The sequence below is a fragment of the Euleptes europaea genome, chromosome 12 (genome assembly GCF_029931775.1).
Source record: "Euleptes europaea isolate rEulEur1 chromosome 12, rEulEur1.hap1, whole genome shotgun sequence".
In the NCBI taxonomy this organism is placed as follows: domain Eukaryota; kingdom Metazoa; phylum Chordata; class Lepidosauria; order Squamata; family Sphaerodactylidae; genus Euleptes; species Euleptes europaea.
The window spans coordinates 20298553-20323007 of record NC_079323.1 but is presented as its reverse complement, the minus strand read 5'-3'; the positions used below and the strand labels follow the sequence as shown (position 1 = coordinate 20323007).

The following is a 24455-nucleotide window of genomic DNA, read 5'->3' as shown; positions in this document are numbered from 1 at the left end:
AGCTCTCTCACAGGGTATCTGTTGTGGGGAAGGGAAGATGATCGTAAGCCGGTTTGATTCTTCCTTAAGTGGTAGAGAAAGTTGGCATATAAAAACCAACTCTTTTTCTTCTAAAAATATTTGGTGGGCGCCAGGAAAAGTATCCACAGATACCATGGTACCGACGGGCACCGACAGGGACCCCTGGTACAGAGTCTATTAAAGCCAAATTGGGGGGGGGGGGTTACCTTGTGTTATTGCAGTTCGTTTTATTGCACGTCACTGATATTGTGTTTTCGAGCAAGTCTATCGGCTCTATTTTTCCAACAGCCTGTGCTTAGTTCATGTCTCTGTGTCACATTTTGGTAATTCTCACAATATTTCAAACATTTTCATTATTATTACAGTGTGTATATGTGTGGGTGGGGAACAATCCCAGAGCTACCCAATTGCGATATGGTGCTTATTGCAGAGATTTGGAGCTAGGTGAGCAGAAAGCTCCATATCTGAGTGGGTGACTTTGGACAGAGGGATGAGTCTCACACCCTCCAGGATACTATAAGTTGTGTAGACCTTGGACGGGTTAATTTTGTTACAAAAACCCAACTCTATAGCATCCTCAGTATTCTCTTTTTCTGCATACCTGGTGAGTCTACCTTTTCTGTCTGTGGGCTGGCTTGAGTGTCGTGGTGGGCATTTGACCAAAATTTTGCTATTAGGAAGTAAGATCGTGATGCTAGGCTTCATATTCACCAAGGTGCCCACCAGGGGGCAGTAAGGACTCTTGTGTCAAACTCTGTAGACCTACAGAAATGTATTATCCTCTGAGATCAGGATAAATCAGTTTCAAACAAAATAGGTTAGTTTTTATTTCAAAAACAGAGAAGTATAAAGATCCATCATGCCAAAACAATGTGGGCAAGAAGTGTTCCATAACAATTTGAACACAATGCAAAATGGGATTTTTGATGAACCAAAGAGTATTTTTTTAATAAAAAGTGTAATCGGGTGAAAGAAAATATATCACACAGCAACTTTTTGGGATTTTGCCGCATTAAATGCAGATTTTCACATAGGGTATTGTTGTTTTTTTAGTTTGGGCAAAACTTTACACAGACTTCTACCTACATTGTAGGCATTATAGGAGAATAGGCAGAAATGGTATTTTGTCTTTCAATTAATTAGCAATGTTTTATCCTTGTCTGTGTGTAAAGTGCTGTCAACTTGCAACTTATGGCAACCCTGTAGGGATTTCAAAGCAAGAGAAAACAAAGGTGGTTTGCTATTGCCTGTGTCGGCTTAGAGAGCCCTGGACTACCTTGGTGGTCTCCCAGTCAAGTACTAACCAGGATTGACCCTGCTTAACTTCTACTATCGGATAAGATCAGGGTAATCTGGACCATGTTATCCTTTTTTCTCTCTGTCAAGTCATAGCCGACTTATGGCAACCCTGTAGGGTTTTCAAGGTGAGAGGCATTCAGAAGTGGTGGTTTCCCATTCCCTGGCTCTGTGTAGAGACCCTGGTATTCCATGGTGGTCTCCCATCTAAATATTGACCAAGGCTGGCCCTGCTTAAATTCTGAGACTTGACGAGATCAGGCTATCCTAGGTTATCCAGGTCAGGACATGTTATCCTTACCATTATCTTATTTAGAATTGTAACCTACTATATCTCAAAGCCTCAGGGTGAGTAACATATGAATAGGAATTAAAAAAGAATTTTTTTAAATTTTTGTGTGGCTGTCCCACACTTGAGTTTATACCAATCTATTTCTATTGATGATACACACATTTTATTTGTTTATTCAATTCCATCTTGAGGGATAGCAATACTTTAAAATAATATCAGAACAGGCTGGGATCCAGATGAGTCCCTCCTCCTCAGGGCTCCCACTGCCAGTTATGGTGAGCAAAAATCCAACACACGCATCTTCAATGAAACCATGACCGTGCAATGGTCTTGCACTGCCTCTAAGGTTGCCAGCTTCCTGATGGGGCCAGGAGATCTCCCAAAATTATAACTGATCTGCAGACTACAGATATCAGTTTTCCTGGATAAAATGGCTGCTTTGGGGGATGGACTTTATTTCTTTTAAGAAAATTTCTACCCTGCCCTTCTACCATCATAAGGGCCTCTAAGGCAACTAACAAATAAAAAACACATATAATAAAATCACATTAAAAACCATTGAAACCAACAAAAACACATCATTAAAATAATTAAAACCAGCACCAAATACATAGAAAAATATTAAAACAATTAAAAAATTGAGCAGGTAGGAGGGATTACTGATGGAACACCAAAACAGTTATATGGCATTATACCTCTCCAGTGTCCACCAACAAATCTTTAGGAATTTCCCAGCCTGTAGTGGCAATTCTAATTGCCTCACATGCAACCCAAAGGCTGTTTATAAGGTTGCCAACTTCCAGGTGGAGATCGGTGATCTGGAATTCCAACTGATCTCCAGACTCCCCTAGAGAAAATAGCAGCTACAGAGGGTTGATTCTGTGGCGGTGTTTCCCAACCTGTGGTTTGGGACCCAAAAGTGGGTCGCAAAGCCTCCTAAAGTGGGTTGCAAGCCAGCCCTCCCTAATGGCCACCCCTTTCCTTTCCATTGCTCTTTTGCATTTTGGAAACCAAGATCTGATCTTGGAAACAGTGTCTTCCCTTTCATACATTAGTTGGTATTTTTTTATTCGCTGCATATACATGTTAATCAAGTAAAATGTGTCCTGATGGTTCCTAGAGCAGGTTTCTTAAATCTTAGGGGAGATTAGAGGGAGTAATGGAAAATGTGAGGGTGGACAAACGCTGGAATGTAACCTCCATATGCAAAGGATGTTTATGCCAGAATGCCACTTGCTTGGCGTTCATAGCAGGGGCAACTGCACCCTTTGTGCAATATTTTTTTGGTTTCTCAAAAAAACATCTGGTTAGTCACTGTAGAAGAAGAAATGCTTACCTAGATGAGTCCCACAGTCATAGTGTGGGGTGTGTAAGATTTTAATTACATCCAACAATAGTTTGCCTAGGGCTCAAAAAAACTTGGACTTGTGGGTCACCATTAGGGTTGCCAGCTCCAGGTTGGGAAATACCTGGAGATTTTGGGGGGCAGAGCCTGAGGAGGGTGGTGTTTGGGGAGGGGCTTCAATGCCATAGAGTTCAATTGCCAAAGCGACCATTATCTCCAGGTGAAATGATCTCTATTGGCTGGAGATCAGTTGTAATAGCAGGAGATCTCCAGCCACCAATGTGGTTGCCAATGTGGTTGGCAACCCTAGTCACCATACCAAAAAGGTTGGGAACTGCTGCTCTATGGCATCACATCCCGGCTGAGCTCCTTCCCCTCCTCAAACTCTGCCTTTCTCAGACTCCAAACCTCCAAGAATTTCCAAATGCAGAGTTGGCACCAAAGATGGCATTGCCCTAGCAATTAATGACTCAGCTTTCATTGCTGAGGCAATTCAGAAAGGCATTTGTTTATTATATTTTTTCACAGTTGTAAATTGTGATTTTAATTGTTTTTTTAAAATGTATTTTGATGTTTTTGTTCTGTTTATAATGCAAGCCACCTTGAAAGGTAGAAAGCCATGTTGGAAGGTAGAATGATTATTTTAAATAAATAAATAAATTCCATGAAATTGAAGTAAGGGGACTTGGAGTCCTGGTCCCAAACTTTTCAGTACTGGAGATATTTGAAGATTACCATTCAACAAAGAAGCCATTAAAAAAACTATTACGGTTAGTTAATTAAGATTGTTGGGGATTAACATTATTTAAGCCCAAACGATGCTTGTAATATGTTTGTGAGGAACAAGCGCTCTTTTGTGTTTAAATAGAGCTACCCGCCATCAGCCATCGTATTCCCTGTTACTATGTATGGGTGTGAAAGCTGGACAATGAAGAAAGCTGATAGGAAGTTTTGTGTATGTATTCAGTAGGGTAGTAAGCAAGGGGAGGTTTAGGAGCTTGAGTTCCACACAAAGGATCCTAAACCCTGCTCGCCCTATTGGCTAAGTAAACGGATCCTATTGGCCCTAAGCCAGCATGTCCCATTGGTCACCGAGAGGGTATTCCCCCCTATCACGGATCGGGGGGGGAGTGGCCGCAGGCGGCCAGGGGGGCATATAAGCAGGGTACGTTCAGTGTGTAAGTTAGTTCTGTGCTGAAACACGGACTTAACAGGAAGGAAGTAGATTCCTTTGAAATGTGGTGTTGGAGGAGAGTGTTACCGATACCCTGGACCGCCAAAAAAACAAATCAGTGGGTTATAGATCAAACCAAGCCTGAATTGACCCTAGAAGCTAAAATGACTAAATGTGGCTATCGTACTTTGGTGACATTATGAGAAGACAAGAGTCACTGGAAAAGAATACAATCATGCTAGGAAAAGTTGAAGGCAGCAAGAGGAGGACCCAACAAGAGATGGATTGACTCTATAAAGGACACCACAGGCCTCAATTTGCAAGACCTGAGCAAGGCTGTTAACGATAGGACGTTTTGGAGGGCTTTCATTCATAGGGTCGCCATGAGTCGGAGGCGACTTGACGGCACCTCACACACACCAGGCAGCCCTATGATAGTTATGACGGCTCCCCCGTCTCCCCCATCTAGAAGCGAGCCGCTACCACGCATGCGCACTGCGTCTCGTCACCAACCGAACCGCCCGGTAACGGTTCAAACCTCCTGCGCCTGCGTAGTAACGATCCAAGGGGGGGCAGGGCTAGTGGAACAGAGCGGCGTTGTGAGTCGTCAGTGGGCAGGGCCCTTTCCGCCATTTTGATTTTTTTTTTTTAGCCTCGTTGGTGGCCGAAAGAGGCGACGGCGACCGAACCGAGCTCTTCACCCTCACGGCTCCGAGCATCCCTCCACTCCCTCCCACAAACCCCCCCCGCTAAACTCGCAACATGTCCGCCAGCAGGAACCTCAAGCAAGTGAGGATCGAGAACAGCTCCCCGGCGGCCGCCCCTCCGATGAGCATGGTGGGCGGCGGCAGCATGAAGGGGCTGCGAGGGCTGGAGCAGCAGCCGCCGCCGCCTGAAAACGAGGGGTCGGCGGCGGCCATGGGGCTGGGCCAGGAGGAAGAGGAGCCGAGCAGCGGCGGCTTCACCGTCGACATCAAGAGCTTCCTCAAGCCCGGCGAGAAGAGCTACACGCAGCGCTGCCGCCTCTTCGTGGGGAACCTGCCCACCGACATCACCGAGGAGGACTTCAAGCGCCTCTTCGAGCGCTACGGGGAGCCCAGCGAGGTCTTCATCAACCGCGACCGCGGCTTCGGCTTCATCCGCCTGGTGAGGGGCCGCCGCCGGCCAGTCCCCCCCCCTCAGTCCCCCCCCCTCAGTCCCCCCCCCTCAGTCCCCCCCCCTCAGTCCCCCCCCCCTCAGTCCCCCCGCGCCCGCAGTGCCTGGGAAAGGGGGGGGGAGAGAGAAATGCTTCCCACACCATCCTTAATTAAGGCATTCCGCTGATAAATGTCCGCCCCCCCGCCCATCTTTCCCTGGGTGCGCTGATCAATGTTCTCTTCCCCCTTCATATTTCCCTGGATAGGAGGCCGGGGGGGGAATTCCTCCGTCCCGCCCCTTCCCCCGGGAGGGATTCTGCCACCCCCCACCCCAACCATCGCAGCACGGGGCTCCCTTTCCCCATCCTTATCTGCGCACGCGCGAGAGGGGGGGTTATTTTTCTATTCCATGGGTTCTCAACAAGGGGGGAATTCCCCCTTGGGGGATTTTAGGGCTCGGGTGGGGAGGGGGGAATTGGGACCACCGTTCAGCAAAGTGTGATTCCTGTAGATTGTGTACAATCTGTAAAATTGTAGTTTGTGTTTTAATTTGCGACATTCAGTAAAGTTTATGACTATCTTGGGAACGGGGGAATTATATTCTGAACAATGGTGAAATGGGGAATGGAGCAAAAAAGGTTGAGAACCATTCTTCTATTCTCTCCACTCGGTGTTTTTTTCAGTGACTGCCATGTGTTGCCTGTTATTTTCCCCTTTTGTCTCCTTTCCCATCGCAAAAGGCCTTTTCCTGCTCTTTCCTATTTTATTTTTTACCCCTTTACGCACATACACCCACAGTAGTAGGTGATGTGAAAAGCCTCAGCCTGAGACCCTGGAGAGCCGCTGGCCTGTCTGAATAGACAATACTGACTTTGATGGACCAAGGGTCTGATTCAGTATAAGGCAGCTTCATGTGTTCATGTAATAAATGAGCAAGAGTCCAGTCGCTCCTTAAGGACTTAACAAAATTTCCGGCAGGGTGTGAGCTTTCATGTGCCGCTGCTCACTTCTTCAGATACAGCTAGAACATGTAATAAATGTAGTTGTTCATAATGTGCTGCTCGCTTTTCTGGAACTTCAATGTTCTGGATAGCACTGAGGAAGGGGAGGGGCTGTGGCTCAGTGGTAGAGCCTCTGGTTGGCATGCAGAAGGTCCCAAGTTAATCCTTGTCATCTTTAGTTAAAGGGACTAGGCCAGGGGTTGGCAAACTCATTAGTCAAAAGAGCCAAATATCAACAGTACAACGATTGAGATTTCTTTTGAGAGCCAAATTTCTTAAACTATATAGGTAGGTACACTGTTTATTAACTTAATAAACTTTAATTAAAGTTTTAAGTCTTAATTAAACTATAGGTACACTGAATAAAACTTGATATCATACTTAATAGTGATGTTATTTATTGATAAAAATTAAATTGTAAGTCCCTGCCATTTCCTCCTTCCTGTCCGGAGTCCTCGTCTGGAGGCCTGGTCTACTGCCATAAAAGCCTATTGGTAGACCTGGCCTCCGGCTAAGTCCCATTGGGAGGCCAGGTCTTTCTTGGCAGTAGACCTGGCCTCCGGAGGCCCATAGAAGCCAATTGGTAGACCTGGCCTCTGAAGGGGGACTTTTTTTTCCTCCTCGGAGTCCAGGTCTACTGCCAAGAAAGCCAGCGGGTAGACATGGCCTCCCAATGGGACTCAGCCGGAGGCCAGGTCTACCAAAGGAAGCCCGCCCCGCCCAACAGCTGAATCGTGCAGCTAGAGGGGAGGGGAGGCTTTAGCCTCCCAACTATTGAGGGCAAGCGAAAGGGGGACCTGGCCATTCTCCACGGCGGGTGGGGGGGAGAGACAGCGCGCCCGCTCACCTTCTGTCTCGCGCGCTCTCTCTCTCTTAGGCGCGCCGGCTCCGCAGCCCGGCTGCCGGCGTGAGCAGGCGCGAGAGCAGGGGCTCCGAACCAAGTTCGGAGAGCTGCTCTGAACGGGCCAAAGAGCCGCATGCGGCTCAGGAGCCGCAGTTTGCAGACCCCTGGACTAGTCGAGTAGGTGATGTGAAAGACCCCTGGCTGAGACCCTGGACAGCCGCTGCCAGTCTGAGTAGACAATACTGACTTTGATGGACCAAGGGTTTAGTTCACTATAAGGCAGCTTCATGTGTTCATCTCCCTACAAAGCAAACCCACCAAACGCCGGTGGACAAGATAACGCTTATAAGGTTCGACATTAAGTGGGTTCTGTTAATTTGGAAGCTGCCTTTCTGCCTCATCAAGGCACCCAGGTCTGCTAACAGTCGTCAAACACAATCATAGCCAAGATCAAAATGCATTATCTGTTTGAGGAGAAAAAGTAGTTTCTCTGTTGCCATATGCACAAATGGCTGCTTTCCAATGTTTTTTTTGTCTTACAGTTAGTTCCCTCAAATAGTTCATGCCCCATCTCACTTACTTGTCTTGCTGCCATTCGTAGTCACTGCCCTCTTTTTTCTTCCTCTTGGATCTGTCACCTCCTATGCTGGCTCCTTTATATTTTTGTATATGCAGTAGTAACACTCCTCTTTAAAGCAACATTGGGTATGCTGGGTCTCCTTGTTACCATACTTATTTCTGTATTAATCCCCTTTGTGTCAAGACAGTGTAATATTAAATATGTTCTTGTTTCATTTTCTTTAAAAACATTGCGAGGTGTGTCAGGTTTGTTACAGACTCTGAATAAGTGGGACTTAGTTCTTTCTCCACTTCTAGGAGATGTGAAGGCCTGTGGAGAAAACTGGGAATATGTGTGGGGGGGAACCTTACCACCCTGTTCCACCTCCCATGCCATCAGTTTTTTTTAATGGAAACTAATAAAGGTAAAGCTAACAGATATTGGGCAGATAAAATAATGCAGAGCAAGGTGAGCTAAACTTAAAAGATTTTCAAAGAAAGATTCACAGATACCAAGGTATAAATAATTGGTTTTTCCAAATAGTTTTCTAAGGCATCTCCACGTGAAACACATCACATCTTGGCTGTGATTAGAGTATGGATAATGTACTAGCCATGGAAGTAATTGTTCCAGATGAACTTGGCGACTTGAAGATTCTGATTTAAAGCTAGGTGGCTTATAATATGGTTGAAATCATGAAAAATTAAGGGGCTTAAAATTGTGTTTATTTTGTGCTTCCTAAATAAAATACATAATTGGCTACTATAACTAAACAAACCATACTTATTTAAAATTAAAAGCTTTTACTCAGTCTCAGCGAATGCACTTAATAGTGCAATCCTATGCAGTTATTCATGTTTAAGCCAGTTGATTTCAGGATTAGATTGGAGAAACAGTGCCCAGTGGTAAATGTCATTTGGCCTTACAAATCAATAGGGGTCTTCAGGAAACAAACCTAAAGAACTGCTGAGAAGAGGGAATTTCTTTAAACTGCATATGCTACTGCAGTATAATTTTGAGAAGATGGGGTTAAGGTTTGTATAAGTTGACCTTAATAGAAAACAGCAGATGCTACTGCAATATAATTTTGAGAAGATGTTTGTATAACTTGAGCTTCATAGAAAACAAAGTGATTTCTGGAAGCCTGCTACCTATTAACTGTTGAGATGTAGACTTTAGCAACAATCCGTGACTTCATTGCTTTTTGCAGATAGTGAAGATTTTGCAGGTTGGCTAAAGGACTAGTTGTGTTGCGAAAGTCATCTGGAAAGTAACAGTAGTTGGAAGTGGTCTTTAAGATACTTAAAAATTAAGTGCTAGTCAAATGTGGGGTATCACATTGTTTTGTGGAATGTTTGCCACAAAACAGACATTTATTTTTGCTATTTATCACTGTTTCTGCTACCCATGTCACTCTGTAGGTCAAATTATATTCTGATTAATTTCCCGTGTTCCATTCATCTGTGCTGCAGCTGTGATTTAAGTAGTTCTCAAACTTGTGTAGCAACATGGCTATGGGTATTTAATGCTTGCCAAGGGGTGCTGATGATAAAAGACCTTTAAGTGGTATAAAACATTGGGATTGCACTTTCCCTCCAGAGCTAATTTGTGCTAATTTTATATCATTGAAGTATCTGTTTCTCTTGATTCCTTGTAAGAGTGAATAATGTAACACAAGGTATGGGGTGCAGGTTGGTTACCAAAACTACACTGCAAAAAGGAAGAAATAATAGTGTGTAAGAAACTTATCCTATTCACTTTAAACCTTATGTGCGTGTAAAACCAAATTATGCCAACCCCAGCAAGGGGCTTTCAAGGCATGTGAGAAGCAGAGGTGATTTGCCATTGCTCCCTCCCCACCCACAAGTACAGACCCTACTTAACTTCTGAGATCTGATGAGATCTGGCTATACCATGCCACCTTCTCTTCCAATTTAAACTTTATACTTCTTGCCAAAGATACATCAGATATCCCTACATTTTGAGTTCCAGATTCTTATGCTGAATTTGTCAGAAAACTATGCAAGTGCAGTCTTCTTTCCAGCATTCTGTTTCATAAATTCTTCAGGATTTAGCACATTTTCTCCAGTTCTTATTTTTCCTGGGCACATTCTCTAGTGCAAAGCAGATGAATTTCTTCCATGGCTTATCAATTTGGACATCACAATTATGTTTCTATAGCCATGGTTTGGCATGTCTGAATTAATTCACTCTGGGAAGGTGCATGGCATTTCCTGTTATACTGGGGTAATGCTTTTCCTTAAACAAGAAGCCTTCTTCCCCGATTACTTGCTTATGGTTAGACAGCAAAATGAGAATTAAATAGCACACACTTGTTAAACTGGAGTAATTGTTTAGATGCTGCAGAAGTTAAGTAAACCTTCAGGTTATTTTTGGGAGGATGGAATTGGTATCAGAAGTCTAGGTGTGGGATTCATTGATTAATGTTAAGTGAATTAGATATAATTTGTCTCATGTGTGTGTGTGTCAGACTGTTGACATAGTTACATATAATACAAATTATACATTTTTTCTGCAAAGGAATCACGGACTCTGGCTGAAATTGCCAAGGCAGAACTTGACGGAACTATTCTGAAGAGCAGACCACTGCGAATTCGATTTGCTACCCATGGGGCTGCTTTAACAGTGAAGAATCTTTCACCTGTTGTTTCCAATGAGCTTCTGGAACAAGCTTTCTCTCAGTTTGGCCCCGTGGAAAGAGCTGTTGCTGTCGTAGATGATCGTGGCAGAGCAACTGGAAAAGGCTTTGTAGAATTTGCTGCAAAACCTCCAGCTCGGAAGGCACTAGAAAGGTGTAATGATGGAGCATTCCTGCTGACAACGTAAGTTTACTTTGTTGAATTTAAATGGTAGTTTATATAAATAGAAAACTACAGGTTGAGTATCCCTTATCCAGACTGCTTGGGGCAAGAAGTGGTCTGTATTTTTGAATAATTTGGAATTTTTGCATATACATAATGCATCTTGGGGATGGTACCCAAGTCTAAACACGAAATTCTTTTATATATATTTTTATATACATAGCCTGAATGTAATTTTAAACAATATTTTTAATAAATTTGTATACATTGGACCATCAGTGGTGCTGCCGACAGCCTGTGAGTAATGCCTGCATGGTGGCTCAAAAAGGTCTGGTTTTTCAATCAGTCTGGATATCGGATGTCCGGATAAGGGATACTCAACTTGTACCTACAAGTTAAGGTACTATTTTGTTAGAGTCTGGCGGCAAGTTCTGTTAAGTAACAGTGGTGAGCTGAAATGTTACTCTTCAGCAGTACTACCCAAAATGGTTCAAATACCATCTTTGATAGAACCAGCTGGTCGCACAAAATTCTTACTTGGAAATCTGAATTGAATCTGTACCTTGTCCAAGGGGTGTGTGTTAATATTAAGTAGAGAGATTGTAACCTGCCCAACATTAAGTAGTTGACTCGATAGTGGACCTTGTGGTCAAAGTCCAACACTTCATTCACTATTCCTTGTTCTTTGACACAACTCTCAATTTTTCCTAAATTAAAATTAAAGGTGAATTTGAAGGCTCCTATTCAGAAAAACTTCTGAGGGATTTAGAATGAATTTGAAAGTAAATTCCATAGCCAACTTGTATAAGTTCTGGTTGCAGAGTCTTTGTCCTGTACACAATTTTACAAGCCAGTTCCGTGTAAAATACAAAATATACCTGATTGCTAACAGGAGAAAGCTTACCCGTATCCAGGTGCCCAAAAATTGTGGCTGGGCTTGATATTTGTATTAGCTGGCTGGAAAGTTCAGTACCACTGCAGCATTACCTGTAACAGTGCTTAGACTAATCAGACTTTATATTACTTGTGTTAATATGAGGGAAGCAATTCTACAACTTAAAGGAATGAAGCTACCTAGCTATCTTCAGTGCTTGTTACCTTTGGTCTTACTCAAGTTACGGAAGACTTTTTATTACTTTTCAGTTGTGATTAATTTCACAACTTAGATGGGTTTTCCATTTCAAATCCTTAAAATGTTTTGTCAGCAAATGCAGCCACCTTTTTGTCTCATCCAGTTCCTTTCCATAGTACAGTAAAAACTCATCTCTTTTCATGTCCACTACAGTTGTGAATCTTTGAGCAGTAGGTTATCAATATTTCTGTTGGTACTGTGCTGATAGAATAGGCTTGAAATTGTATGTGCTGAAAGCACCATTTCTTAAACAATAAATAAAAATACCTGGGAGTATAGATAAGCGAGGAAATTGTGTGTTCACTTGTGGCAGAGCGTTTATTTAGTTTCTCTACCTTTTATCTTCGCTATTTTAGTCTCATTATCTCCGTCGTGGTGATAGCTGTTCTTTGATCTTAACATTGTTTTACTTTGCTGTTTTGTTCGCTCAGTACCGCCTGGCTGCTGGCAGGCAGTTGGAGTGTGTTCACTTGTGCCTAGTTATGTGAGTTAAGAGTTATGCTTCTTTTCGCTTTCGTAGATCTTTCTGGATTTTATGTTTGTTTCAAAAGGATTATTGTAAGGAGCCATCAAATATCCAACTTAACCAAATATAGTTGAACCCTGGATCTTCTGGTTTAATGTGTTTTACCCAGCAGGGCCTGCTGACTTCTGTTATTGTTCAGGTTTTATGACAGTGACCAGGGGATTTCTGATTAGGCTAAATGTTGAATGCTCACATACTGCTAAATACTTGAAATTTATGAATGTGTACACAAGAATTGTCACCAATGCTTTGATTCAGGTCATGTTTGATCTAAAGTATATTTTTTCTACTTTATGATAAGTATTTAAACTTTCATGGTGTGGTGTTCAGTTAATATTTGTTTAATGTAAAACAGGTTCAAATTTTGCTTGTGCTGTCTGCATTCATTTAGATGAGGGGCTATGCCTCAGTATTAGCACCTGGTTGGTATGTGGAAGGTCCCGTATTAAATGCCCAGCATCTCTCCCAACAAACAACTGTAGGCAAACTTGGCTTTTGTTGGGTGATCAACTGTTGGCATCCGTGTTGTATTGCAACTTTGTTTTAATAGATTCTGGTTGATCCATTAAAATGTATGACCTCCTTTTTCTTCTCCCCCCCTTTTTTTAGAACTCCTCGACCTGTTATTGTAGAGCCTATGGAACAATTTGATGATGAAGATGGGCTGCCTGAGAAATTAATGCAAAAAACTCAGCAGTATCATAAGTAAGTTCATATGTTCTCATCTGAGAGAAAAGCACTTGCAGAGAGATAAGCTGCTGGTGGGAGGAGGGTGCTGAATTCACTTGTACATTTTTTTAAATGATTTTAAATTTAATCCCTCCATCTCTTTCTTGATGATTAGAGCAGTTCTTTGTTTAAACATGTAACTACTGATGTTGTCTCTGTTTTGGCCATGTTGGCTAGAGAGAATGAAATACGTTATTTTTGTAATAGAAATACATGAGGAAGGCTTGAAGAAAAAATTCAATTTTGTGCAGCAACGATTAGCCTTGACCTGGATAGCCCAGGCTAGCCTGAGCTCATGAAATCTCAGAAGCTAAGTAGGGTCGACCCTGGTCAATATTTGGATGGGAGACCACCAAGGAATACCAGTGTCTCTACGCAGAGGCAGACAAGGATATATCACCTCTGAACATCTCTTGTCTTGAAAACCTTGTGGGGTTGGCATCAGTCAGCTGCAGACGGCAAAAAAAGCAAAACGTCAAAGATTAGCGTTTTGCTGTTTTATTTGAATGAAACCTGTACGTGTGAACTATGCTTTCCTTTGCAGGGAAAGGGAGCAGCCACCTCGTTTTGCCCAACCTGGAACTTTTGAGTTTGAGTATGCTTCTCGGTGGAAGGCCCTTGATGAAATGGAAAAGCAACAGCGTGAGCAAGTCGATAGAAACATCAGGGAAGCGAAGGAGAAACTGGAGGCAGAAATGGAAGCAGCTCGACATGAGCATCAGTTAATGTTGATGAGACAAGGTATTTCTGCATAGTATATTTGGTTTGATTTTCTGTCTCGTAGGCTGGAGGTCTAGAAATCGTCAAGTGAATTGTCTTCCTTGTGGCAGGATATCTAATTGTCATCATACATTTTAAGCTGTATCATCCAGATTTTCATGTGCCAAAAGAAGTTGAGCAAGTAAATTTGACAGTGGAAAACCACTATGAAAATCTGGCATATTCCAGATATGTTAATTATTTAACCCTTTACTGTTCATGACATTTTGTAAACACATAGTCACCTTTTAAAGAATTGACATGAATTATAGGATCGATGTGGAAGTTATCCTTATGTGCCTTGAAACTGTAGTTTACTTTTGCTATGAAAATTGTTAGTCATTTCTGTTTCATGACCAGAAATGTTAGGAACAGAGTATCAACAACCAACTGGGTAATGGGCACAACAAAGTAAATTGCCAAACAGAGGATGATAAAATGTATTATTGTATCCTTAACGGCATAAATGCATCAAAGGTGTATTTCTCGAGTCTCCAGGGCGAGTTACATGAATAACAGGTCTCCCACGATAGAGAAACCCCCAATACACATGAAAAAACTTAGACCGTCTGTCTAAAGTATGCCTTCTTAATATATTAAACCAAAATAGGTCACACTTCTATAGTCCCACCTCATATTGTTTCCAAATGTGCTTGGGCTAAGGTCTCCTAAGCACATTTGGAAACAATATAAGGTGGGACTTCAGAGGTGTTACCGGTGTTGGTTTAACTCATTAAGAAGACATACTTTAGACAGATGTTCTAAGTTTTTTTCATGTGTATTGGGGGTTTCTCTATTATGGGAGACCTGTTACTCATGTAACTCGCCCTGAAGGCTCGAGAAATATACCTTTGATGTATTATTGTATCCTTAACGGCATAAATACATTTTTTCATCCTCTGTTTGGCAATTTACTTTGTTGTGCCCATTACACTGTTGGTTGTTGATACTTTGTTCCTAACATTGGTCATTGTGTAACGCTCTCTTTTTCATGACCAGAAATGACAGCTCCATCCACTGATGTAGTCTAGCGTAGCATTTATAAGTGCTCAGAGGGCAGAAGTCATTATTGTTATTATTATTAGGTGTATTGTGTCCTTCCTCAGGAGATCAGGGGGTGATCAGCACATGAAGTGCATTAGTATATTTCATAAGGTATAACTTCTAAACAGTAGAAGAACAATTATTTAACTAGTGGACAATCCCTCAAGCCTTTTTTTTGGTATTTATTTTATTGACTACTGCAGACATACAGCCATTTGTGTTTTGAAGGTAATTCCTAGCTGCTGTTCTGACTTTTTCATAGATCTGATGAGGCGTCAGGAAGAACTGAGACGATTGGAAGAACTTCGAAATCAGGAGCTACAGAAACGAAAGCAAATACAAATGAGGTATTTTTCATCTGAAGGTCATGCTGGAAAGAAGTGGTTGCATCTTTAAACTAGCATTGGTCCAGTGCAGCCTTATAAATAAATGAAGGAAGCTCCTGGTAACTTCCTATTTAATTTCCATGAGATTCCTCTTCTCCCTCCATGATAGAATGCCAAAATGGATAATCTGATATTTATAGCTGTCATTGATGCAGACATTGCATTTCATCAGTCTCTTACACTAGTGCCTGCTCTCTTTTTCTTATCACAGTTTTAGTACTTCAGATCCTTTAAAACGTATTACAGAATAGGCTGGCTGTTGACGTGTATATTAAATATTTGCCATTTCATACCAGAAATGGTCAAAATCTAAGACATGTAAAGAAAAGTCAAGGTAAATGGCTCTTTTTAAGACTGAAGATCGTAGAATCATAGAGTTGGAAGGAACCACCATGGTCATCTACTCCAACCCCTGCACACTGCAGGAAATTCCCAAGTACTTCCCCCCCATACCCCCAGTGACCCCTACTCCATGCCATTTTAGCTGTATCTTCATGAACTAGGAATGTTTTTGGCATGGAAATAGTCGTAAGTATTTTAGAAATTTGTATTCTGTGTATAACCTTCAGACATGAAGAAGAGCATAGACGACGTGAAGAAGAGATGCTGCGTCAGAGAGAACAGGAAGAAATGAGGAGGCAGCAGGAGGGAGGATTTAAGCCAAATTTCATAGACAATGTAAGTAATTTCTTTCATAACTAAAAATAGACAGCTATTTTCCTATACCTGTAAGCATCGGGGAAAGTTGAGGTACTTTTTTCCTGGCTATACATCTCTTTTCAAAATTAATTTCTTTAAAAGTTACCTCTGGAATCAGTATGATGAGCTCGTCCTAAAGAAATAATTTTCCCTAATGGAGATAACTCCGAATGTCTTGGAAACTAATGACAATAACACTTCTGCTTTTCATATTTATATCTAATTTCTGCTGTTTAAAGTTTTGATTCTAAATATTACTGCCAGTAGAAGTGCTATAATTCCCTTGTTTGGAAGGCCTTTAGAGGTTTGCATTTTCAGATACAAAGCATTTAGTGTAGCCTTCCTGGGATTGTACCACATCACAATATGTGGTGGGGTTTACAACACCTGCTTGAATGATTCCTCTCCTTTTAAAAATGTGTTAAAGTTGCACTGAAAGAGTTCTATATATTAAACTCTTGTCTGACTTGGACAACTCTGAATAGATGTAAGATGTGATTATGAGAGATCAATTCATAAAAGTTTGAATGAACAGGACTGGTCTTTCCACGTTTGTGCTTTCCTCTATGTGATAAGAGTAAAAGTGGGAAAACATAATTTTTTTAATGCAGAATTGTTAGGCTTTGGCCAAATTTTCAAACGGCATGGCTGAAAGTATGTGCATATTTATGCTTAGCCGCAAAGATAGCAGGATGCATGCTACGTGCATCCCAAAGCATGAAGCAAGCTGCCTTAAAAGTGTAATTAGAGGCACAGGATAAATACAGAGGAATTAAAATAGTGCAGAAAGTAAAAAGCATTTTTGAATTCTCCAAAGTGTAATCTTTATCTATAAATCTAAAACTATTGGTGGCTTGGTGGCAGGGCACTGAACTGTGGCGCCTACAGGGCTCATCATGGAGCCTAGTACAAGGCAGTGATTTTATTATTCATTCATTCAGTTTCTCTCCCACCCTTTCCTGACCAAGTCAGGCTCAGGGCAGCTTACAACCGATTTCAACAATTTATCAACGACAGTTTAAAAACTCCTCCGTATCTATCTTAGCCTTGTGCTAAGCTGTGTCCTGCAAAAGGCACACTTTGGCTCCACCCTTTCTGCTCTACATAGAGCAAGATGCAAAGTCTGCTTATAACCATTGTCGGAAGTTAACAGCTACATACCCGCAAATCTATGGAGTGATGCTGAAAAATTCTGAAATAGAAGGATGGATTTTTAAAAGGGTCACTGACAGAGCAATCCGATAACCAATTTATGCTTGCTTGGTGGGGTATTAATCCATTTCTGCCAGGAAGGCCTAAAGATACACTAGTATAGTGGAGTTATGGAGTAGTAAACCATGGTGGCAGGAGGAACTGCAGCACAGCCACATCCTCTCAATGTAATGACCAGATGGTTTGGAAGTTATGCCGTGCCAGCCATGCCAGAAGGAAGACACTGTAGGCCTCCTAGGAGGGCAGGCAGAGGGATGGCTGAACTGGATGGGACACAGGTTTCAGCAAGCAAAACAGACATTTCAGGAGAAGCGCTGGAGCAGAAGCCTCCAGACAAAAATTCCAATGATGCCTGGTTCCTGTGGAGACCTCATAGGTAGTTGCTGAAATTGGAGCAACTCTGGGGGAGGAACTTGGAGCACCCCTAGCTTAATGGCAAAGTAACAGTTTCTTTTTTAAGAATAATGAAACTATTAGAAGTTTTGGGGAAGAAGTTAGGTTAGAATTAGTGGTTAGTTCTTTATTGCAGTGGTAGCATTTTCATCATATAGGTACATTGTCACAGCCCCTGATCCAAGCATTTTTCTTGTTATCTTATTTTACACCACTTTGCCAATAACAAGTCCCTCAGGCTGGAAAGTTGTGACCCACCTCACCACCCACACTCTTCTGTTATATTATTATACCAGGTCCACTGTTAACTTCAGGCATGTGAGGTAAAGTGAATTTCTTTTATCAGTGTATCTTATTTAACTTGCGCACTTTTCTCTGGGCCCTACAGAGTGTGTAGTTGGTTTTACAGGATGATATGGGAGGCACATATATAACAAAACATGCAAGTTTATTTAATTTGTAAGTGTAATCTGTAATGCCTTCCCCTTCTAGTATGATAGCTGATACAGTTGCCAGAGTTGGGAGGAACGTTATGCTTAATGGGTTACAGTGTTGGTCCTTTCAGGTGTAAAATCTAAAGACAATAACTATACAGATTTTACGGTTCAATGTTTTTATTGAGGAACAGCACCCAAACACTGCCTGTCTAAAATAATACACTACAGACTCTAGTGGATTCCCTTCCTAGTCTAGGATACCTCCTATCTCTTCTGTCTTCAAAACCAACTTCCTGTTTTTCGGTTGGTGGTTGACAGTTAAACTTCCCTCGGATCCCCCCCCTCCGTTTCAACATTCCATTCAGATTGTTTGAGTCCGATTGGTCTATGCTGAGAGGGGAGTCTTCTCCTGGCCATCACAAGGGTGCAGTCTTCTCCTGGCCATCACAAACATTAATAAAATTATGAGAAAACTGCGTAGGATTAGGCTTAGTGATAGCAATGATTTGAAAGCATGGTAATTTTTAGATGATGCCCTGAATGCTGTAAAGTGAGCCTGGCTCGTAAATGTTTAAACTGTCTCTGAGCCCATAATTTGATACTTTTTAAAAAAAAATCTATGTAGTTGCATCCCTATCCTGTCATTTCCAGTAAGATGTGCCTGAGGTCCTTTGTATTGGAGTAACAGCTACATGAGCAGCTGTGGAGGCCCTGTAAACTTTATTACTATGACTCTCCATGACCCCTTTTAAGTTTGTATAAATGTGGACTCATGCTTTAGGTGTTCAGGGAATTAGTTGAAAGGAAGTAGCTGGACTTGCCATGTTCTCACATTTCACTCTGATAGGTCCTTTCTGCCCACCCAAAATCAAGGATCTCTGAGCTTTTATTTCCCACTTGAAGCTGCACCTTTCTTAATGTGTTCCTGCCTAACTCTGTATGTAGTTTTGCTGCATTTGGCATGGTAATGTTGCACCTTTGGGCCCACATTGGTCCATGGAAGTTGATGCCAGTCGTGGTGCACCATCGTGCTGTCCCACAATAACTCTTGCAAGATAGGCGTGAATTTACTCTGTTTGCATTAGTGCTTCTGACTTTGACTAAGGAAAATCTTTAGCTCACCCCCCCCTTGCAAAATGTTAAATGTCATTATAATGTGATTTTTTCCATGTTTTTATCTTGTTACATTCTAGGACTTGAAAGCTTTGTTAATATAACTTCAGGGTGATTCACTTTTGCTTGTGCATCACCTGCCGATTTGCAGTAGAATATGTGAACTGCCTCCACTGGGAAAAAACCCCAGTGTGTTCAGGATTATGTGAGAAGACATGAAAATCTGCCCAGTCGTGATTTATGCTAGTTGGTTCATACATGCAAGTCATCTGGTGTTTAAATAAATGATGAACATGTATGTATGAACTCGGAGAGGGTTGGTGTGATTAAAATGCTATATTACTCTTAAAACTTTATTTAGGGTAGAAAATAATTAGGAAAGAAATGGGTAATGTAGATTTGATGCAAATTTTAAATTTCTAATGTGCTATAATACTACATTACTGTCAAGTACCTTTTTACCCATTCATAGCCTAATGGATGCAGAAGTTTTGAAATGCAGGAAAACCTGTTGAATTTAGGCATTTGTTTCTAATTATCCTATTCCTAACTAAGTTCTTGAACTGTCTCATATACTCACAGTTTAATTCATAATGTGAAGGCCGGCACCTTAAACTTCAACTGTGAACTAAGGTCTGAAAGTTGATGGTCTGATCATTTGATAGGCTATAGCATTCAGATGAAGAAAATGAGGTACTGGAATGGGTAGCAGAAAGATATCACAGGCAAAAATTTCACTTTGCCATTTTAACAACAGTTTGCTTTTAAAGGTATTTTGAGAAAGAAGGCTGTTCCAAGATATTAAGAGACTTATGATACTGCATTGTGCTGGTAGCAGTGATTGTCATTATCTGAGACTGAGGTGCTGCTACAAAATTTTATGGCTACATTTTGTAGAGCAGGTATGACGTAAAGTTCATGCTGTAGAATCCAATTTCATATGCAGATATTGTATTCAAAATAATATGCTCAAAATATAATTCCTCAGTTCTTAATTATTTGGTTTTATGATTTTCTGATTAGCAGCATGGACATTCAGTTGGCATTTGCTCACAATCTTACCTTTTTTAAAAAGAAAATACAGAAACTAAAAACCTTGTAATTTTTCCTTTAGATGTATGTCTGAGGCCATCTGGTCTTCTTTTGTATGGAGACTCCTGTTCCCCCAGGGGCTTGCCACTTTTTTCCTCCAAAGGAAAATATGTGGTGTGTACAGTGGGAGTTACTCATGTATGCAGAGTGCTTTCCATCTCTCTAAAAAGAGGAGTGTTCAAATTTTCATGTTCATTTGCTTTGCTATCTAGAAGGACACATACTGTAGAGCACTCTAATCGTGATTTGTCAATATGGTTAAGTCCTGCACTCATGGGGTTCTTGATCAGTCTTATCCCTACTCTAGGGTGATCTGTAATATCTAACTTTTCCCGTAGAAAGTTCTAGCTTTCAGCTAGCCACTTGCCTGTCTCCAAATATATTGGCGAAGCCCCTGGTCCACCCCTCCATAAAAATCATGCCGTGTCTTAAATTCCTCTTATAACATCAAAACTTAGATGCAAAATCTCTCTGGAGTAGTTAATACAGGCATTACCTTGTGGGCAGCACATGACACTTGTTTATCCTGTTCTGCCTTGGTGCTTGGCCTGAGTCTGGAAGAAGAGCCATGTATTCAGTCACGTATATAGACAAACTCCTAATGCAGCCTGAATTCTGGGGCTGTGAGGCTAGAAAGAACCTTTATGTATGGGACAATTAAGGTGAAGAGGGAAGGGGGGACATGGCTACAGTTCATTGCAAATGTAGCATAACTTCAACTTCAATTGAGAGAGATCATTATGGGTAGCCATGTTAGTCTGTCTGTAGCAGAAGAAAAGACCAAGAAACCAGTAGCACCTTAAAGACTAACAAAATTTCTGGCAGGGTATGAGGTGTGACTCACGAAAGCTAATAACCCTTCCAGAAATTTTGTTAGTCTTTAAGGTGCTCTGGACTCTTGCTCTTTTCTACTTTAATTATAATCCTCTGGTTTTTGATATCATAACTTAGATTGACTCCTTGTAAGCAAATGTTTTCTGTCAGTTTGTTTTGACAGTGACACATAAAAATGCAGAATAAGCAACATTTCCTTGAATCCGTTAGCTGAATCCAGTAGTCTAGGATTTAGTTCGTTGCTCAGTGCATATTTCTACCTGCAGAATCAGTTTTGTTAAGCTCTTTTCTGTATACGCGTGTAAGTAACTTTCAATATTTGTTTTGTTCCTTTTAGAAGGTTTGAAATAAGTCAGTTTGTTATTAACCACTTTCACCACTTGCTTTTTAAGGATATAAATGGTAAGTATGTTGCTTTATTTGTTGGAAGCTTCGAAGCTTCCTTGTTTAGGGTATGTTTATAGTCTGCTTTCTGTGGATTACCAACAATGCTCCATACTTGTTTTTGGAAATATACAGTATCAAATACTAATTGAATTTCCAGTAATTGGGAGAAATGCTTTTTATTGAAGCCCATGTTGAATCCCAGTAGATACTTGATCACAATGTATATAGTTGGTGTAGTCCCCTTAATGGTAGTATGAAAGTCCTTATTTGATTGACAGGATTGAGGATTGTAATGCTAATGATTTAGAGTTACAACGAATGAATTTTAATAATTTTCTTAGCAACTTCAAGTGCTGCTGAATCTTCTGCAGATTAAAAAAGTAGTTCAAGGGTTGGATGCAAAACTATATAACGACTTCAGGATGCTATTTTTTTTCAGGGTTGGCAGCTTTTCCACCAGAGCTCAAGCTGCTTTTTACTCGAAGCAGCATTGTGGGCTCCCTCTGAAAGGAATCATATTAGTATGAGTAACTGAATGGTGTTCATTACCGTTGAAGCTGGCAACACGAGGTGAAAGTGTTAAACTCATGATTCCGTTTGGAATATTAAGAAGGGCAAATTTTCTATTTATAGATACTTGCCTTCACACCATAGTGTAGGAGAAATTCTGAATGTATAGCCACTGAAGCTAGTTCTAATACAACGTATTAAATATTTTATTTAATCCTACTTTAGTCTAGCAATCAAGTCATATTGACTGCTAAAAGCATGTGCAGGGGTGTGTATGTGATAAAATCCTCTAAATCTTCTACCGTTCCATACTCCCAAGAATTTCTTAACTTTACTGAGTTCAAACCCCCCGCCCATAACCTTTGTAAATTATACTCTATACTATGATACTCTTGGAGGTCATTAGCAACTGAAGTTAGCGTATAAAGTGAAATTGACAAAATTATATTTTCTCACTATTTCCCCTGTTTTTGCTGCTGTGTTTTTTTACTGCTAATGGAGATATATGTAATAAAGGGTTGAGTTTTTTTCTTGGCAGCTGACGGTGTGGTCCATGCAATCCCCAAGGTTTTTGTTTCTGTAACTGACTTTGACATTTATTTGACCCCTCATGTCAGATTACTAAAGAACATTTTTTACCTAGAGTAATGGTTAGACTCTGTCTTTACAAAGTAAAAACTGCTAGTAGACAATATGATCTGTTACCTAATTCCATGCTACTTTTCTCCTCCCTGACATGAATTTTGGGAATTTCATAATTACTTGCACAATTACTCACTTTCAGTGGTGGGAAAATCTACTGTACAGAATTCTGTACAGGTTAATATGTTCCTGTATTCCTGCTGAAATCAGATGCTTTTAAAAATTGCTTTAAACATATAAATAGTAAATCAATGCATGCCAGAGCAGTTGCATCTTTCCTAAAAAACGCTATCAGTGCTTTGTTTTTCCTGTTAATTTTGGACGCAAACATTTATTACTTTCAGTGTCTGAAAACTACTTTCCCCCCAATATGGAGTTTGCAACTCCTACTTTTACAGTTTTCTTCTAGATCCTGTATTAATTGTTCATCTGTACCTATCAGTTAATGAATTCTTTGCTTCTGGTACCTCTCACCTAGTTTTTGTAACTTCAGCATGAGTATTATGGAACTCTCTGAAACTGATAATGGTAACACAAGTTCTAGTTTAAGATGTCAGTGGATTAAAGAAATCTTAGTTGATTCAAATGTGAGTTTTAATTAAGGCAGTGGTTCTCAAACACTTTGAAGTGGGATCCACTTCTAAACTTGCTCTGTCTGATTAGTGCTGCAGGCCATCTGTTGCAGAGATCTTTGAGCAATAGCCTCAGTTGTGCCATTGGTGATTAAACTGTCAATTGGGTCCTTAAAGTAGATCACAACATACTGTTTCGTGGGTTCCAATGCAATGAAGGAAGAAGAGGAACAGGGTGAGCTGGGAGAGGAGGCTGTAGGAAGCTCAGAAGCAAATTGGGGTTTTGCTTCTTCATATGCAAAATAGCCTGAAATCCAGCTTGTTGCTCAGTAAAGCTGAATGTTTATAAATGCTAAACATGAATAACACACCATAAAATTGTATAGTGCTATTGATGTGAGATTCCTATGCTTTCTGTTGAGGACAGGGAAAGTAGCATGGAGTTACTTTGCAAATGGGCCCCGAAACCTATAGCATGTTTAAAAATGGGTCCCACTTTGTAATGAGAAAATATTATTTCACATCTAGATAGAGAAACTGGGTCAATTAGTTCCCAAATAAATGTTCTTTAAACTATTTAGTCCCAGATATCCCAGGATCTGTAAGATTAAGATTGTTTGCAACCTTTAATTTCTGTTTATTATACAAGAAGTTTTTAAAAAGTGAAAATTAACTGCAAATACAAGCGCCAATAAAATAAAATTCTAAGCAAATCAAATTACAGATTATTATTTTAAAATGCTTTTAGGAATTTTTCTATAAACCCAAGTCACACACACAAACAACTCTTGCTAGTACCTAGATAAATTTTATTTTCTTATCACATCAACAAATAGAACATAGTAATCTTATACTCTTTCTGATTTAAACACATGTTCATCATCTCGATAATCTAGATATATGATTGGTTCTTAACTATTAATGAGATATTGTAGAATCATAGCGTTAGAAGGGGCCAACCCGCTGCCAGAGAGGAGGAGCTCACCACCTCCCTATCAGATGCACGTAAAACACGCCTTACTATATGCCCATTATCTTTTTAAGCAAGTGTAGAAGGACAAACTTAATCTTAATCTCAATAAAAGGCAGTAAATCTAATGTTTCTGTAGCTGCTTTAACTAACAGTCAAAGATAAAAGATAAAACATGCAGTCAAATTGACCGACAGATGAACCTGTTATGAGCTCACCACTACATGAAAACATACATGATCAAGAAAACTTATGATTTAATTAAAATCTGCTACAACTTCAAAAAGTTTGAGAACTGCTGGCCTATACTCTTCATCCCTTGCACTGACTGCTAGGCGTGAGCTGAATCTCAGAGAATGATTGGGGCTTCAGGGGGGATAAGGGAGGATTGGATGCAGTATTTCCACCCACTCTTCACCTTTTATTGTTACTGGTGGGAGGAGGTCCAGAATTTTGAGTCTCATTACCTGCATACAGTAGTTTTTTTCACATTTTGAGGTCACAAAATTGATTGAGGGGTTGAAATGT

General features: G+C 40.7%; 1 protein-coding gene across 2 annotated transcripts in view; it reads left to right on the top strand.

The window, feature by feature from the left end:
- The first annotated feature begins 4875 nt into the window (after nucleotides 1–4875).
- Nucleotides 4876–24455, top strand: part of PSPC1 (paraspeckle component 1) — a 58501-nt gene continuing 38921 nt past the window's right edge. For both annotated transcript variants that reach the window (XM_056858671.1, XM_056858670.1), the window contains exons 1-6: nucleotides 4876–5274; nucleotides 10210–10511; nucleotides 12758–12853; nucleotides 13422–13618; nucleotides 14943–15027; nucleotides 15636–15744. In XM_056858671.1, the coding sequence (XP_056714649.1) occupies nucleotides 4891–5274; nucleotides 10210–10511; nucleotides 12758–12853; nucleotides 13422–13618; nucleotides 14943–15027; nucleotides 15636–15744 (1173 nt within the window). In that variant the 5' untranslated portion in view covers nucleotides 4876–4890. The remainder of the gene's footprint in view (nucleotides 5275–10209; nucleotides 10512–12757; nucleotides 12854–13421; nucleotides 13619–14942; nucleotides 15028–15635; nucleotides 15745–24455) is intronic.